This window comes from Oenanthe melanoleuca, chromosome 28, assembly GCF_029582105.1.
Source record: "Oenanthe melanoleuca isolate GR-GAL-2019-014 chromosome 28, OMel1.0, whole genome shotgun sequence".
In the NCBI taxonomy this organism is placed as follows: domain Eukaryota; kingdom Metazoa; phylum Chordata; class Aves; order Passeriformes; family Muscicapidae; genus Oenanthe; species Oenanthe melanoleuca.
Window position 1 is genome coordinate 4,978,422 of NC_079361.1, and position 15,461 is coordinate 4,993,882.

The window sequence follows — 15,461 nt, forward strand, 5'->3', positions numbered from 1 at the left end:
CCTGCCAGTGAGAAGATGGATTTTTTGGGAGAGGCATTTGTGGGATCCCTGCCCTGAGGGCAGAGCTCAGAGGAGGCCAAATTAAAAATTAATTGTGGGGGAAAGGCAACAGGAGCAGCTTCCAGCTGGTTTTTGACACCTCCTCGTTTTCCCCTCCGTGAGGAATTAATTTCCATTCTGTGAGGAACAGAGAGGGAAGTGCTGGAGCTGCAGAGGATTCTCCAAAAACCTCCCTGAGCTGGGATGGGAAGGGGAGGGAAGGGCAGGAGCTGGGATTTGGGGACACAAACCCAAACCTGACTCTGGGGTGATGGGAAAAAACCAAGGATGGAGCTGTGAGTGTCCTCAGAGAGGGGCACAAAAATCCCAGCAGGATTTTCATCCAAATCCACCCCTGACCTCACAGTCCCAGCAGAATCTCAGGAATTAAAAATTCCAAACCCAGCTGGGGGTGGCACTTGGGGACAGGCTGGTGGCACTGAGGAGCTCAAAGCCTCAACAATTCCACAATTCTCCCAACCAAGGCTCTCCTAGAAACTGAAATTCCCCATTTTTTCACTCAATCCTGGATTTCAAACAGCCAGAACCCCTCACTGAGGGGAGAAAAACGAGTATAACTAATGATTGGAACACTTAAAAAAAACCCCCAAAATTACTAAAAGAGCCCCAAATTTCCTGTGGGGAGCAGATTCCTGCTCCCAGCTCCACGTCCCAGGCTGGAATACTCAAACAGCAGCAGCAACAAGGTGAAGGCAGCACTTGGAAACCTCTGACTCCAGACTTTTGTTCCTCAGGCTCTGATTTATGTTGTGAAATGGTTGATCTTGGCCTCCTGGCTGTGCCTGGGCTCTCTTGTTTTTGGCAGGAATGGAGAGGCAGAATATTGGAATGGCAAAGGAATATCTGGCAGAGGGAACCAGAGGTTTTGTCTGGAAGTTTTAAGGGTTGTATTTGAAGTTTTGATTTATTTCAGAATTTTAGGAGAGGGGGAAAAAAAATAAAAAAAAAAAATGGAAGAGTTGGTGGTGCTGCTTTCCAAATGAAAGTGTGAAGTAGTTCCTGGAAATCTGTTGGATTTTTTGATCTTTTTTTTTTTTTTTCAAAGGAAAAGGTTCTTGCTGGTGTGTAGGGCTTGAATTAAATGTGCACTGAGAAGGGAGATTTTCCTACCAACACTCAGAGATGTGGGAAGAACTCAATAAAGGGAAAAAAATGCTCTAATGGGCAAAGCAAAGGTGTTGAACAAGATTTTAGAGATCCCCACCTTACTGAAAAAATATAAAATAGAAAATGATCAGGAATATTGGGCTGGAAGCCAAGCCCTGCTCAGCCTTTCCTTCTGTTTTCCTTCATTCCTTTGATGGAACAGAATAATTAAAATTATGAATTCCATCTCCCAGAGGTGAGGCCCTGGAGGAGAATTCCCTGAGCAGCTGTGGCTGCTCCATCCCTGGAATCTCCACCTGGAGGTGTCCCTGCCATGGGCTGGATTTGGGTGGGATTTAAGGTCCTTCCAACCCAAACCAGTCTGGGATTTTCTGCTCCCATGTTTTACCTGCTGACTTTGGGATATTTTTGTGCTGGCAGTGTCACACATCCGAATTTCTGTTGGAAGTTCTGAGCTCTGTGGCTTTTCCTTGTGGCATAGACATTGGGCACCTCTCACCTTCAAACCCCAGCTCTTAGAACCAAAAAGAATTGGAATTGTTGGGACTTGAGCCCATTCCTGAAAGGTCTCAGGAGCTGCTTTGGAGAGCAGGATGGGTTCAGGGTGGGAGGAATTCTGAGCCCTGGTCATTGTCCCCACAGGGGCACTTTTGGCTTTTCCAGGGGGATTTTCCCATTGCAAATTCCTCATCAAACACAGCCAGGCCTGGGGGAGCGAGCAGAGATCTCCTCAGAGTGAGAATTGTCTGAAATCAATCCCTTCAGCCTGGAGGGATCTGCTCACTGCAGCAGATCCCAAAGCCAGATTGCCTGGGATCTGTTCCCACGCCCTGACACAATCCCAAATCCCTCTGGGAGGGGGGAAGATGCTTTCCCAAACCCAGCCTGGCATCTGGCAGCAGTTTTTGTCCCCTGTGACCCTCCCCGAGGCCAGGGGGGCTCCAGAGCTGTCCCCAGCCATTGTCAGAGCTGATCCCAAGGGCGCAGCAAAAATCCGGGCACCGACCAGAACCAGAGCGAATCCTGAATTGGGGGAAGGATTTGGAGAGGTGGGATCATTGTCCCTGGCAAACCACAGGCTGGAGTCATCCAAAATTCATTTGGTTTGAGTTTCACAACGAGAAAAAGGCTGCAGGGGGGTCACAAATAAATCCCAAAAGGAACTTCCCTGTCTCGTCCTTGGAGAAGCTTTTCCATGGGTAGCAGACATCCCTGGAAATCCTCATCAAGCTGGATTTGGGTGAATTTTCACTGGTGAAGCAAAAGGTGGCTCTGGATGGTTGGGAAAACCTGGAGTCAGTGGCCATTTTTTAGAAATTGGGAATTGGCTGAATCTGTTCCTGTAGGGTTTGATTTTCCCCCACAGATTTTTCTTAGGATGAGGCTTGGAGACAGAAAAATTTTCCAATAAGGAAAGGGACAGGGAAGGTGGGAACTGGGAATTCTGCCCTGTCAGAGGGGCTGCTCCCCAAAAGTTAGGAATTAGGGAGGGAGAAGCTCCCCTGGAATCCTGCAGAGATTCCCAGCCCAGATTTCTTTCCTCCGAGGCATTTCCTGGGATCCAGCAGATCCCGCAGGACCGAGCCCGACCGAGCCCTTCCCAGCCCTTCCCAGCCCTTCCCAGCCCTTCCCAGCCCCTTCCCAGCCCTTCCCATCCCCTTCTCAGCCCTTCCCAGCCCTTCCCATGCCCTTCCCAGCCCCTTCCCAGCCCCTTCCCAGCCCTTCCCAGCCCTTCCCATCCCCTTCCCAGCCCTTCCCAGCCCCTTCCCAGCCCTTCCCATCCCCTTCCCAGCCCCTTCCCAGCCCTTCCCAGCCCCTTCCCATCCCCTTCCCAGCCCCTTCCCAGCCCTTCCCAGCCCTTCCCAGCCCTTCCCATCCCCTTCTCAGCCCTTCCCAGCCTTTCCCAGCCCCTTCCAGAACCTTTCCCAGGTTCCTGTATCCCCATCCCGGTGCTTTTCCCAGATTCTTTCATTCCCATCCCGATGCCTTTCCTGGATTTTCTTGCCTCCCCATCCCGCTGCCTTTCCCAAATTCTTTCAGCCCCATCCCGCTGCCTTTCCCAGATTCTTTCATTCCCATCCCGGTGCCTTTCCCAAATTCTTTCAGCCCCATCCCGGTGCCTTTCCCAGATTCCTTTATCCCCATCCCGGTGCCTTTCCCGTGTCCCGTCCCCATCCCGGGTTCCCTGCCCTATTCCCGTGTCCCGCGGTGAATTTGGGAGGCGGCTCCTCCCGCCAGGGTTTCCCATCCAGCATTTCCCATCCCAGGGCTCTCTTCCCGGATTTTTCCCTCTGTTCCCGGATTTTTCCCTCTGTTCCCGGATTTTTCCCTCTGTTCCCGGATTTTTCCCTCTTTTCCCGGCAGAACATCCCCGGCAATTCCCTCTGCCTGTCCCGGATTTTCGGATCCCGGCGTTTGTTCAAAGGCGATGCCGAGCGTTTGTTTTCCCTCTGTCCTTCCTTAGCAGCGCTCTTTGGGTCACAATCCCCTCATTTGCATAATTCTCATTAGCTAATGAGCCCTTTCAGCTGCACGGAAGGTGAGAAGGGACGATCCATCCATGGAAAAAACGCTCCAGGATGTGGGGAAAACCCCAAGGAGGGCAGAGCTGAGCGGAGAGGGGAAAAAACCCCTCTGGATTTTCAAATTTATTGTAAAATTTAGTTTTAAATTTATTTTTAAACTTTTAAATTATGTCCTCGGAGGGAAAAAAACACAAACTCTGATTTTCAGCCCAAATGTCTGTGGCTCGAGGTTCCATTCCTACTGCTGTCCTGGCTGGAAAACTCTGCCTGGAGGGAACCAGTGCATTGTCCGTGAGTATCCCTTATTTTATCCATTTTATCCCTGCATCCATTTTATCCATTTTATCCGTTTTATTCATTATTTCATCCATTTTACCCATTTTATCCCTGTATCCACTTTATCCATTATTTTGTCCATTATTTTATCCCTTACTTTATCAGTTTTATTCATTATTTTATCTATTTTACCCATTTTATCCCTCTATCCATTTTATCCATTATTTTACCGATTTTATCCATTTTATCCCTGCATCCATTTTATCCATTTTATCCATTATTTTATCCATTTTATTAATTATTTTATCCATTTTACCCATTTTATCCCTCTATCCATTTTATCCATTACCTTATCCATTATTTTATCCATTTTTTAAATTATTTTATCCATTTTATCCCTGTATTCATTTTATCCATTATTTTATCCATTTTATTCATTATTTTACCCATTTTACCCATTATTTTATCCATTTCCCTGCTCCCAGGGAGCTGCCAGCCCGCTGGGGAGGAATTGAGAATTCCAGCTCAGGATCAGAGCTCCTGGGAATTCCCAGCTCTGCTAATCCTGGGTGGTTCCAACTGGTCCCAGTTCTGGAATTTAATCGTCCCCTGCAGTGCCACCAGCTCCTGCTTTGGGACAGTTTTGGGAAGTTTTGCTCCCAAGGAAGTGATTCCTGCTGGTTCCTTTGCAATAATTCCATTAATTGATGGTGACATTGCAAACCTGCTGTCACCAGAGGTTTCTCCCAGTGGGAATTTGCATCTTTAATCCTCGGGATTGTTTTGGACAAATCTCACCTGGATTGGGAGTTTGGGGTTTTTCTTTCTCTGGGCTCTCCAGGGCTGTGATTTACCAAAATAAGAGTATTGGTCTAATACCAGTACTCAACTGTGATGGAAAAAAGAATTTCTAACAATTTAAAGTTAGAAAGTGAATGTTTATTCAGAGTAATCCTCTAATACTCACTGCAAAATCACAGGTGATCACAGAGTCTGTTTATTGACAAAGGATTCAAACAAATATTCACAGTAACAGCCCCTCCCATTCCCCTTTCCTGTGGTAATTAGCTGGAATAGCTGTTAAGCATTGATTGACTTCTTAAGTTAAGTCTGGGGTCGTTTTGGTGGGGAGGGGTCTGAAAAGGAGGAAGTGAGGGGAGTCTTCCTCACCCTGAACTCTTGATCTTTTCTATCACTGACAATTCCAATGATTCCAGTTTTCCCAAGAATGGGTTTCTGGTTGCACTGTCTGTGTTCCTTTGGATCTGCTCACTGGTTTCATCTTTTCCCATTGTAAGCTCAGCTGAGCAAACATGGAATGACAGACAATCAATTATTTCAGTTTCAGATACTCCCTTCTAACTTCTAACTATTTTCAGCAAGGAATAAAATCCTAATTTTCTCAGATGAGTGTTTGAGCTGGAGAATCCAAGGCTGGGGTGGGATCCCAGGTCCTCCCACCCCTGCTCTGCCCAAACCCCTCCCTTGGGTGGTTCCCTGTCCCGAGGGGGAATCCCGGGGAATTCCCGAGCTGTGACCCTGTGTGCCCGCAGCGATCTGCAGGAATTCCTGCGGGGATGGATTCTGCTCCCGGCCCAACATGTGCACCTGCTCCAATGGACAGCTGTCCCCCAACTGCGGCTCCGCTGGAGGTGAGGGAATTCTCCTGAGCATCCCGAGGGTTCTGTGCTCTCCCAAAACTTGAAAGAATTGAATCCCTGCAGCTCTACCCCGAACTCACCGAATATTCCATGTTCCAGAACATTTTCCGTGTTTTGGGGTGTTTTCCCTGCAGAAATAAACGGGATTTTGGGGTATTTAATGGGAATGCTTTCCCTGCAGAAAGAATTTTGGATTATTTGGATTTTGGAGTATTTAAGGTCTCTGATGGAGAGAGACATCCCAGGAATTAGTTTTCCATCGGTGCCCAGCTGCAGAGGAGCCTTTGGGATAAAGGCCCAGTCGGGGGGTGCCTGGGAGAAGGAAATTCCCGGGATTTGCTCCCCAAAGTGCCACGTTGTGCTCCGGGTCCCCTCGGGGAGGGGAAGGTGCTGGAGCCACCAAATCCGGGAGTCGGGATCCATGTGGGAGCAATCAGGGAGGAATTCCAGGAATGCCGAGAGCTGTGCATCCATCCCGTGGCGTTCCCGAGGGAGGAGGGGCAGCTCCTCCCATCTGGAATTCGCTGCTGGGGGCTGGATTTCTGCGGAAAAGCAGAGAAATTGTGCATTCCAGAGGCAAGAAATCCTCGTGCCCCCTCTGGAATACAGAGCAGCGTTTCCTGCTTGGTTTCCCTCTCCAGGGAGAAAAGATGTTTTGGGATCCTCTGAAGGGTTTAGGGTAGTGAGTGAGTGAGACAAAAACCCCACAGCTGATCCTGGCAGAGCCACTGATCCATTCCCATCATTTGTAGGACTAATCCAGTCCAGTCCTGGGAAAAGTTAATGAGGATGATTCCCTGTCCCCAGTGCAGAGCTGGGATCCCACAGTGATTCCTGTCCCTGTCCCCAGTGCAGAGCTGGATCTGATCCCTGTCCCTGTCCCTGTCCCCAGTGCAGAGCTGGGATCTGATCCCTGTCCCTGTCCCTGTCCCTGTCCCTGTCCCTGTCCCCAGTGCAGAGCTGGGATCTGATCCCTGTCCCTGTCCCTGTCCCTGTCCCTGTCCCCAGTGCAGAGCTGGGGATCCCTGTCCCTGTCCCTGTCCCCAGTGCAGAGCTGGGGATCCCTGTCCCTGTCCCTGTCCCTGTCCCCAGTGCAGAGCTGGGATCCCAGGATGATCCCTGTCCCTGTCCCTGTCCCCAGTGCAGAGCTGGGATCCCACAGTGATCCCTGTCCCTGTCCCCAGTGCAGAGCTGGGATCAGATCCCGCTGCCTGTCCCTGGATCATCCCTGTCCCTGTCCCTGTCCCCAGTGCAGAGCTGGGATCTGATCCCTGTCCCTGTCCCTGTCCCTGTCCCCAGTGCAGAGCTGGATCTGGTCCCTGTCCCCAGTGCAGAGCTGGGATCCCAGGATGATCCCTGTCCCTGTCCCTGTCCCTGTCCCCAGTGCAGAGCTGCAGCGTGCGGTGCATGAACGGCGGCAGCTGCTCCGAGGAGTCGTGTCTGTGCCAGAAGGGATTCACTGGGACCTACTGCGGGCAGCGTGAGTGAGGGGTGGGATGGAAATGGGAACAGGGATGGGATGGGATAATGGGATGGGATAATGGGATGGGATAGTGGGATGGGATGGGATGGAAATGGGAACAGGGATAGGATGGGATAATGGGATGGGATAATGGGATGGGGTGGGAACAGGGATGGGATGGGATGGGATGGGAATGGGAATGAGAACAGGAAAGGGGATGAGAACAGAAATGGGAATGAGAAAGGGAATGGGATGGCATGGGGATGGGAACAGGAGTAGAAACAGGAACAGGGATGGGAACAGGAATGGCAATAGGAACAGGAATGGGGATGAGAATAGAAAAGGGAATGGGAACAGGAATGGGAGTGGGAAAGGGGAAGGGCACCCAGGACACCCCAACATCAGCCCCGTGCTCTCCTTCCCTCAGAATCTCAGCTCGCTCTCGTCACCAACACAGACACAGCTCTGAATCAAAACACAGATATTGGATATAATTAATGGATTGATTGATTTCCCAGGGTGATATATTAATATAATAGAGATTTTTTTCAATCTATTGTAATATATAGATAACAGATCTAGATAGTGTTGTATATTCTATATTATCTATATAGATAATATAGAATAGATGGATATGTAATATATAATTATATATAATACATATTATATATAATTATACATAATATAATTTATAATATATATTCATAATATAGCATTTAATGTATAGTATATTTATATCTCATATATTACTATATATGAGTTAATATTATTATATATGAGATCATATATGCACACTATATTAGATATAATATACACCTATATATTATATATAATTATCTATCTCTATAACTATATATTATCTTATTATATTATCATTATATAATTACATTTAGTACATTACAATTATTACATTACTATATCATTGTATCAATTACAAATGATATATATTTAATACATTTTAGGAAGCCTTTAGTAAGTGAATAAGAAAGATCTTTGAAAGAATCTCTTCTCAATTAGATCAATTAAAGCTTTCCAAATTCCAAATCCCTGCATCCACGTGGGAATCACTCCCACTGAAGTAAGTGAGGATTTGAAAAGAAAAAATCACTGAACTCCCCCTGATCCCTCAGTGCTGAAACTTCCCCAGAAGTTCAGCTGGAGGCTCCAGATGGAAAATTTCACCCTGAGCAGCAAAGCTTGGGAAAATCCTCTGGAGCAGCAGCCGGGGCTGGGCTGGGACGTGCAGCCCTCACTGAGAAACGTGCAGCTGAGAGCCTGGCAGGACATGCTGGGGATGAGGGGCCACATCCCATCCCAGCCTGGATCCTGGGGATGAGGAACCCACATCCCATCCCATCCCATCCCATCCCATCCCATCCCATCCCATCCCATCCCATCCCATCCCATCCCATCCCATCCCATCCCATCCCATCCCATCCCATCCCATCCCATCCCAGGAATGATGAACCCCCTGAACCCAGCCCAGTCTGGATCCTGGGATCAGAGCCAGGATTAGAACTGGGATCAGAGCCTGGCACTGATTTGGGGCAGGGCAGGGTCCTTGGGGGTCCCTTCCCTCTCTGGACATTCCATCCATCCATGATTTCAACCAGGAATTTTCCCTTGGCTCCAGCCCTGAGTGCAGAGTTTGAACTCGGGGTAGCAGGACTAAGTTTGAGTCAGGAATATTTTAAGCCAGGAATATTTTAGGTCAGGAATATTTTAAGCCAGTGGCTATTTTAGGTCAGGGAACACCCAGGTGCTGCTCAGACCTCAGTTCCTTGCTCTGGGATTTCATCCCTGCCCCATTCCCCACACATTTCCCTTTGTGCATTTTCCTCTTTGTACCCACTCATCCCAGCCCTGCCCTCAATCCCAACGCTGACCTGAGGGAGCTGAGATTCCAGAGGGCAGAAATCCTTTGCAGAAAGGGGCTCAGGCAGGATCAGGGCTCAGTTTTCCCAAGGAAAAAGAATTTTAAAATCTCAGATTTCTCCAAGTTTGTTATGGGTGGGAGAACACGGAGCTGATCTTCCACCTCTGCCACCCCAAACCCCCCGGGGGTGACACCCCAAGCTCTGCCAGCACTGCTGGGGGTTCTGCAGGAGCAGAGAATGATGGAATTCTGGTTCTCCCTCCCAGCTGTGTGTGAGAACGGCTGCCAGAACGGGGGCAGGTGCATCGGCCCCAACCGCTGCGCCTGCGTCTACGGCTTCACCGGCCCCCAGTGCGAGAGGGGTGAGGCTGCGCCCCAAAACTCTGCCCTGCGCCCCAAAACTCTGCCCTGAGCCCCAAAACACCGCCCTGAGCCCCAAAACACCGCCCCGAACCCCAAAACTCTGCCCCGAACCCCAAAACTCTGCCCTGAGCCCCAAAACTCTGCCCTGAGCCCCAAAACACCACCCTGAGCCCCAAAACACAGCCCTGAACCCCAAAACTCCACCCTGAGCCCCAAAACTCTGCCCTGAACCCCAAAACACCAACCCTGAGCCCCAAAACTCTGCCCTGAGCCCCAAAACTCCGCCCTGAACCCCAAAACTCTGCCCTGAACCCCAAAACTCCGCCCTGAACCCCAAAACTCTGCCCTGAACCCCAAAACTCCAACCCTGAACCCCAAAACTCCAACCCTGAACCCCAAAACTCTGCCCTGAACCCCAAAACTCAACCCTGAACCCCAAAACTCCGCCCTGAACCCCAAAACTCCAACCCTGAACCCCAAAACTCCGCCCTGAACCCCAAAACTCTGCCCTGAACCCCAAAACTCCAACCCTGAACCCCAAAACTCCGCCCTGAACCCCAAAACTCCAACCCTGAGCCCCAAAACTCTGCCCTGAGCCCCAAAACTCTGCCCCGAACCCCAAAACTCCAACCCTGAACCCCAAAACTCCAACCCTGAACCCCAAAACTCTGCCCTGAACCCCAAAACTCCAACCCTGAACCCCACTCCGCCCTGAACCCCAAAACTCTGCCCTGAACCCCAAAACACTGCCCTGAGCCCCAAAACTCTGCCCTGAGCCCCAAAACTCCACCCTGAGCCCCAAAACTCTGCCCTGAGCCCCAAAACTCTGCCCTGAACCCCAAAACTCTGCCCTGAGCCCCAAAACTCTGCCCCGAACCCCAAAACTCCAACCCTGAACCCCAAAACTCTGCCCTGAGCCCCAAAACTCTGCCCTGAACCCCAAAACTCCACCCTGAACCCCAAAACACCGCCCTGAGCCCCAAAACTCTGCCCTGAGCCCCAAAACTCTGCCCCGAACCCCAAAACTCTGCCCTGAGCCCCAAAACTCTGCCCTGAACCCCAAAACTCTGCCCTGAGCCCCAAAACTCTGCCCTGAGCCCCAAAACTCCACCCTGAGCCCCAAAACTCCGCCCCGAACCCCAAAACTCTGCCCTGAGCCCCAAAACTCCAACCCTGAACCCCAAAACTCTGCCCTGAGCCCCAAAACTCCAACCCTGAGCCCCAAAACACCGCCCTGAACCCCAAAACTCTGCCCTGAACCCCAAAACTCTGCCCTGAGCCCCAAAACTCTGCCCTGAACTCCAAAACTCCAACCCTGAACCCCAAAACTCTGCCCTGAGCCCCAAAACTCTGCCCTGAACCCCAAAACACCGCCCTGAGCCCCAAAACACCACCCTGAGCCCCAAAACTCTGCCCCGAACCCCAAAACACCACCCTGAGCCCCAAAACACCGCCCTGAACCCCAAAACTCTGCCCTGAACCCCAAAACTCTGCCCTGAGCCCCAAAACTCCAACCCTGAGCCCCAAAACACCGCCCTGAACCCCAAAACTCTGCCCTGAACCCCAAAACTCTGCCCTGAACCCCAAAACTCTGCCCTGAGCCCCAAAACTCTGCCCTGAACTCCAAAACTCCAACCCTGAACCCCAAAACTCTGCCCTGAGCCCCAAAACTCTGCCCTGAACCCCAAAACACCGCCCTGAGCCCCAAAACACCGCCCTGAGCCCCAAAACTCTGCCCCGAACCCCAAAACACCACCCTGAGCCCCAAAACACCGCCCTGAGCCCCAAAACTCTGCCCTGAGCCCCAAAACTCCAACCCTGAGCCCCAAAACACCGCCCTGAACCCCAAAACTCTGCCCTGAACCCCAAAACTCTGCCCTGAGCCCCAAAACTCTGCCCTGAACTCCAAAACTCCAACCCTGAACCCCAAAACTCTGCCCTGAGCCCCAAAACTCTGCCCTGAACCCCAAAACACCACCCTGAGCCCCAAAACTCTGCCCTGAACCCCAAAACACCACCCTGAGCCCCAAAACACCGCCCTGAGCCCCAAAACTCCTGCCCCGAACCCCAAAACACCACCCTGAGCCCCAAAACACCGCCCTGAGCCCCAAAACTCTGCCCTGAACCCCAAAACGCCAACCCTGAACCCCAAAACTCTGCCCTGAGCCCCAAAACACCACCCTGAGCCCCAAAACACCGCCCTGAGCCCCAAAACTCTGCCCCGAACCCCAAAACACCACCCTGAACCCCAAAACACCACCCTGAACCCCAAAACACTGCCCTGAACCCCAAAACTCTGCCCTGAGCCCCAAAACTCTGCCCTGAACCCCAAAACACCACCCTGCGCCCCAAAACTCCAACCCTGAACCCCAAAACACCACCCTGAGCCCCAAAACTCTGCCCTGAACCCCAAAACACCACCCTGAGCCCCAAAACTCTGCCCTGAACCCCAAAACTCCACCCTGAACCCCAAAACTCTGCCCTGAACCCCAAAACTCTGCCCTGAGCCCCAAAACTCTGCCCTGAGCCCCAAAACACCGCCCTGAGCCCCAAAACACCACCCTGAGCCCCAAAACTCTGCCCTGAACCCCAAAACTCCAACCCTGAACCCCAAAACACCAACCCTGAGCCCCAAAACTCTGCCCTGAACCCCAGAATGCCAACCCTGAACCCCACAATTCCATCTCTGAACCCCACAATTCCATCCCTAAACCCCCCAATTCCATCCCTAAACCTCACAATTCCGCCCATGAACCCCACAAGTCCACCCCTGAACCCCACAATTCCATCCCTGAATACCCCAATTACATCCTTAAACCCCACAATTCCATCCCTGAACTGCCCAATTCCATCCCTGAACCCCACAGTTTAATCCCTGAACCCCACAGTTTAATCTCTAAACCCCACCTGGGCTGGGGCAATCCAGGTTTCACTCTCTGGGATCAGATCTGGACAATTCTGGGTTTTGTTGGATTTTTCTGCTTTTTCCCAAGCACTCTGTGGGATCTCTCTCCATGAAATGAGAATTTCCCGGGATGTGGCTCAGGGAGGTTTGTGCAGGAGCAGGTTTGGGCTCTGTGGGCATGGCTGAGGTTGGAAGGGAACCTAAAACCATCCAGGGACACTTTCCACCATCCCAGGCTGCTCCAGCCTGGCCTTGGATTCTTCCAGGGATGGGACATCCCTAATTTTTTGGACAATTCTCCAGCTCTGCAGCAGTTACAGATCCTTTCAACCCTCTCCTTGCCTTTTTCCAGCACACAGGAATTGCTTTAAGTTATGGGAAATGATCTCTGGGAGATTTCTCCCCCTAAACCCAAATCAAGAGCCTGGTGAGCTCCTCACTTTTTTTCCCTCTTGGGGGTTTGAAGAGATTCCCAAATCCAGCCAGACATTGTGTGTGAGCAGAGAGCTGGAAATTCCTGAGAGAAACTTCTGGAGAAGGCTGGAAAATCCAAATGTGTGTGTGTGAGTGTGTGGAGAGGGGAAGAGGCAGGGCCAGACTTTGGGGCCGTTTGTGTAGAATTCTTTACGTGAAGGAGCATTTGCAGAAAGCCTGCAGAGATTTGGCTGAGCCAGACTGGGGTGAGAGACAAAACAAATCCTGCAGCTGTGTCCACACAGCTCCTCCCTGCCAAGGCAAACACAGCCCGGGCTGGGCAGGGATCCTGGGGGGTTTGCAGCCAGGTGAGAGCCTGGCTCTGACCCTAAACCAGGGAGAAACAAGGGAAAATCAGAGAAAACCAGAGAAAACCAGGGAAAACTGAGGAAAACCTAAAAAAAACAGGGAAGACCAAAGAAAACCAAGGAAAAACAAGGAAAACCAGGAAAAACCAGGGGAAATCAAGGAAGAACAAGGGAAACCAGGGGAAACCAAAGGAAAAGCAAGAGAAACCAGAGAAAACAAGGGAAAACCAAAGAAAATCAAAGGGAAACCAAGGAGAACCAGGGAAAACCAAGAAAAACCAGGGAAAAACAAGGAATACCAAAGAAAACCAGGGAAAAACAAGGAATACCAAAGAAAACCAGGGAAAATCAAGGAAAACCAAGGAAAAATAGGGAAAACCAAAGAAAAGCAGGGAAAACCAAGGAAAACCAGGGGAAACTAAGGAAAATCAGAAAAAACCAGGGAAAACCAAAGAAAACCATGGAAAACCATGGAAAACCATGGAAAAAGCAAGGAAAACCAGGGAAAAACAAGAAAAACCAAAGAAAACCAGGGAAAAACTAGGAAAACCAGGGGAAACCAAGGAAAAACAAGGAAAACCAGGGGAAATCAAGGAAAACCAGGGGAAACCAAGGAAAACGAAGGAAAACGAAGGAAAACAAGGAAAAACCAAGGAAATCTAGGGAAAACCAGGGAAAACCAAAGAAAACCAGGGGAAACTAAGGAAAACCAAAGGAAACCAGAGAAAACCAAGGAAAAAGCAAGGAAAACCAAGAAATACAAGGAAAACCAAAGAAAACCTGGGAAAAACAAGGGAAACCAGGGGAAAAAAAGAGGAAAACCAGGGAAAACCAAAGAAAAGCAAGGGCAACCAGAGAAAACCAAGGAAAACCAAAGAAAACTAGAGAAAACCAGGGAAAAAGCAGGGAAAATCAGGGATCAGGATTAATTTGGAGCAGGATTAATTTGAAGCAGGATTATTTTGGAGCCAGGTTAATTTGAAGCAGGATTGATTTGAAGCAGGATTGATTTGGAGAAGGATTATTTTGGAGCAGGATTATTTTGGAGCCAGGTTAATTTGGAGAAGGTTTAATTTGAAGCAGGATTGATTTGGAGCAGGATTATTTTGGAGCAGGATTATTTTGGAGCAGGATTAATTTGGAGCAGGATTAATTTGGAGCAGGATTAATTTGGAGCAGGATTATTTTGGAGCAGGGTTGATTTGGAGCAGGATTATTTTGGAGCCAGGTTAATTTGGAGAAGGTTTAATTTGAAGCAGGATTATTTTGGAGCAGGATTATTTTGGAGCAGGATTAATTTGGTGCAGGATTATTTTGGAGCCAGGTTAATTTGGAGAAGGTTTAATTTGAAGCAGGATTGATTTGGAGCAGGATTAATTTGGAGCAGGATTATTTTGGAGCAGGGTTAATTTGGAGCAGGATTCATTCCAAGCAGAGCCTGAAGCCTTTTCCTCACAGGAAAAAGGAGAAATTTCCCCACAAAGCAGCTGCCCAGGAATTGGGATTCTCCCTGTCTGGACACCCCAAAGCCACCTGGTTCTTGTGTCACCTGCTCCAGGTGAGCCTGGCTTGGGCTGGGTCATCTCCATCCCCAGAATCCTGGATTCTGTGAGCCCATCCCTGGCAAAACCAACTCACCCAACTCCAGATTCACTTCAGGGCTTTGAATTCACCTTGCAGCCGCCCTAACAAGAAATAATTTGAATTTTCAATTGGAATTAAGTGGGTTTTTGAGTGCCCAGTGAGAAGCTGCTTTGTTCTGGGAGCAGGAGAACCCCTCTCACACCTCATCCAGGAAATTCCCCCTCCAGAGGGGAGGGAGGCACTCCCAGCATCCCAGCAGGTTTGCTCCCTGCCCTGCCATCACCACATCAGTGTGGGAGGAGGAGCTGAGCCCGTGGGGCCAAGGGCTGCTGGTTTTGCAGCAAAATGAACATTTTGGTGTCGTGGCTCTGATTTCAGCTGCCCTCAAGCAGGAAAAATGACCCGAGTTTGACTCAGGTGATGTTTGCAGCTCCAGGGATGGGGGTTTAATTTGGGGCCAAATGAAATCTTCTCTGGGATCCAAGAGCTTTTCCCTGGAATTCAGGAGCTTTTCCCTGGAATACAGGAACTTTTCCCTGAGATCCAGGAGCTTTTCTCTGGAATTCAGGAGCTTTTCCCTGGAATACAGGAGATTTTCCCTTGGGATTCAGGAGCTTTCCCTGAGATCCAGGAGTCTTTCCCTGGAATCCAGAAGCTTTTCCCTGTTTCCCTGTAATCCATGAGCTTTTTTCGGGGATCCAGGAGCTTTTCCATTGGGATTCAGGAGCTTTTCCTTGGGACCCAGAAATTTTTTGTGGGATCCAGGAGCTTTTCCCTGAGATCTAGGAATTCAGGATCTTTTCCCTGCAATCCAGAAACTTTTCCCTGGAATCTAGGAGATTTTCCCTTGGGATCCAGGA

The 15,461-nt window shown here is 49.9% G+C and overlaps 1 protein-coding gene across 1 annotated transcript in view; it reads left to right on the top strand.

Annotated features, from left to right (window-relative positions):
- Nucleotides 1-15,461, top strand: part of FBN3 (fibrillin 3) — a 77,275-nt gene that overhangs the window by 3,966 nt on the left and 57,848 nt on the right. The window contains exons 2-5 of the mRNA XM_056512648.1: nt 3,901-3,983; nt 5,522-5,620; nt 7,014-7,109; nt 9,234-9,329. Of these exons, the coding sequence (XP_056368623.1) occupies nt 3,901-3,983; nt 5,522-5,620; nt 7,014-7,109; nt 9,234-9,329 (374 nt within the window). The remainder of the gene's footprint in view (nt 1-3,900; nt 3,984-5,521; nt 5,621-7,013; nt 7,110-9,233; nt 9,330-15,461) is intronic.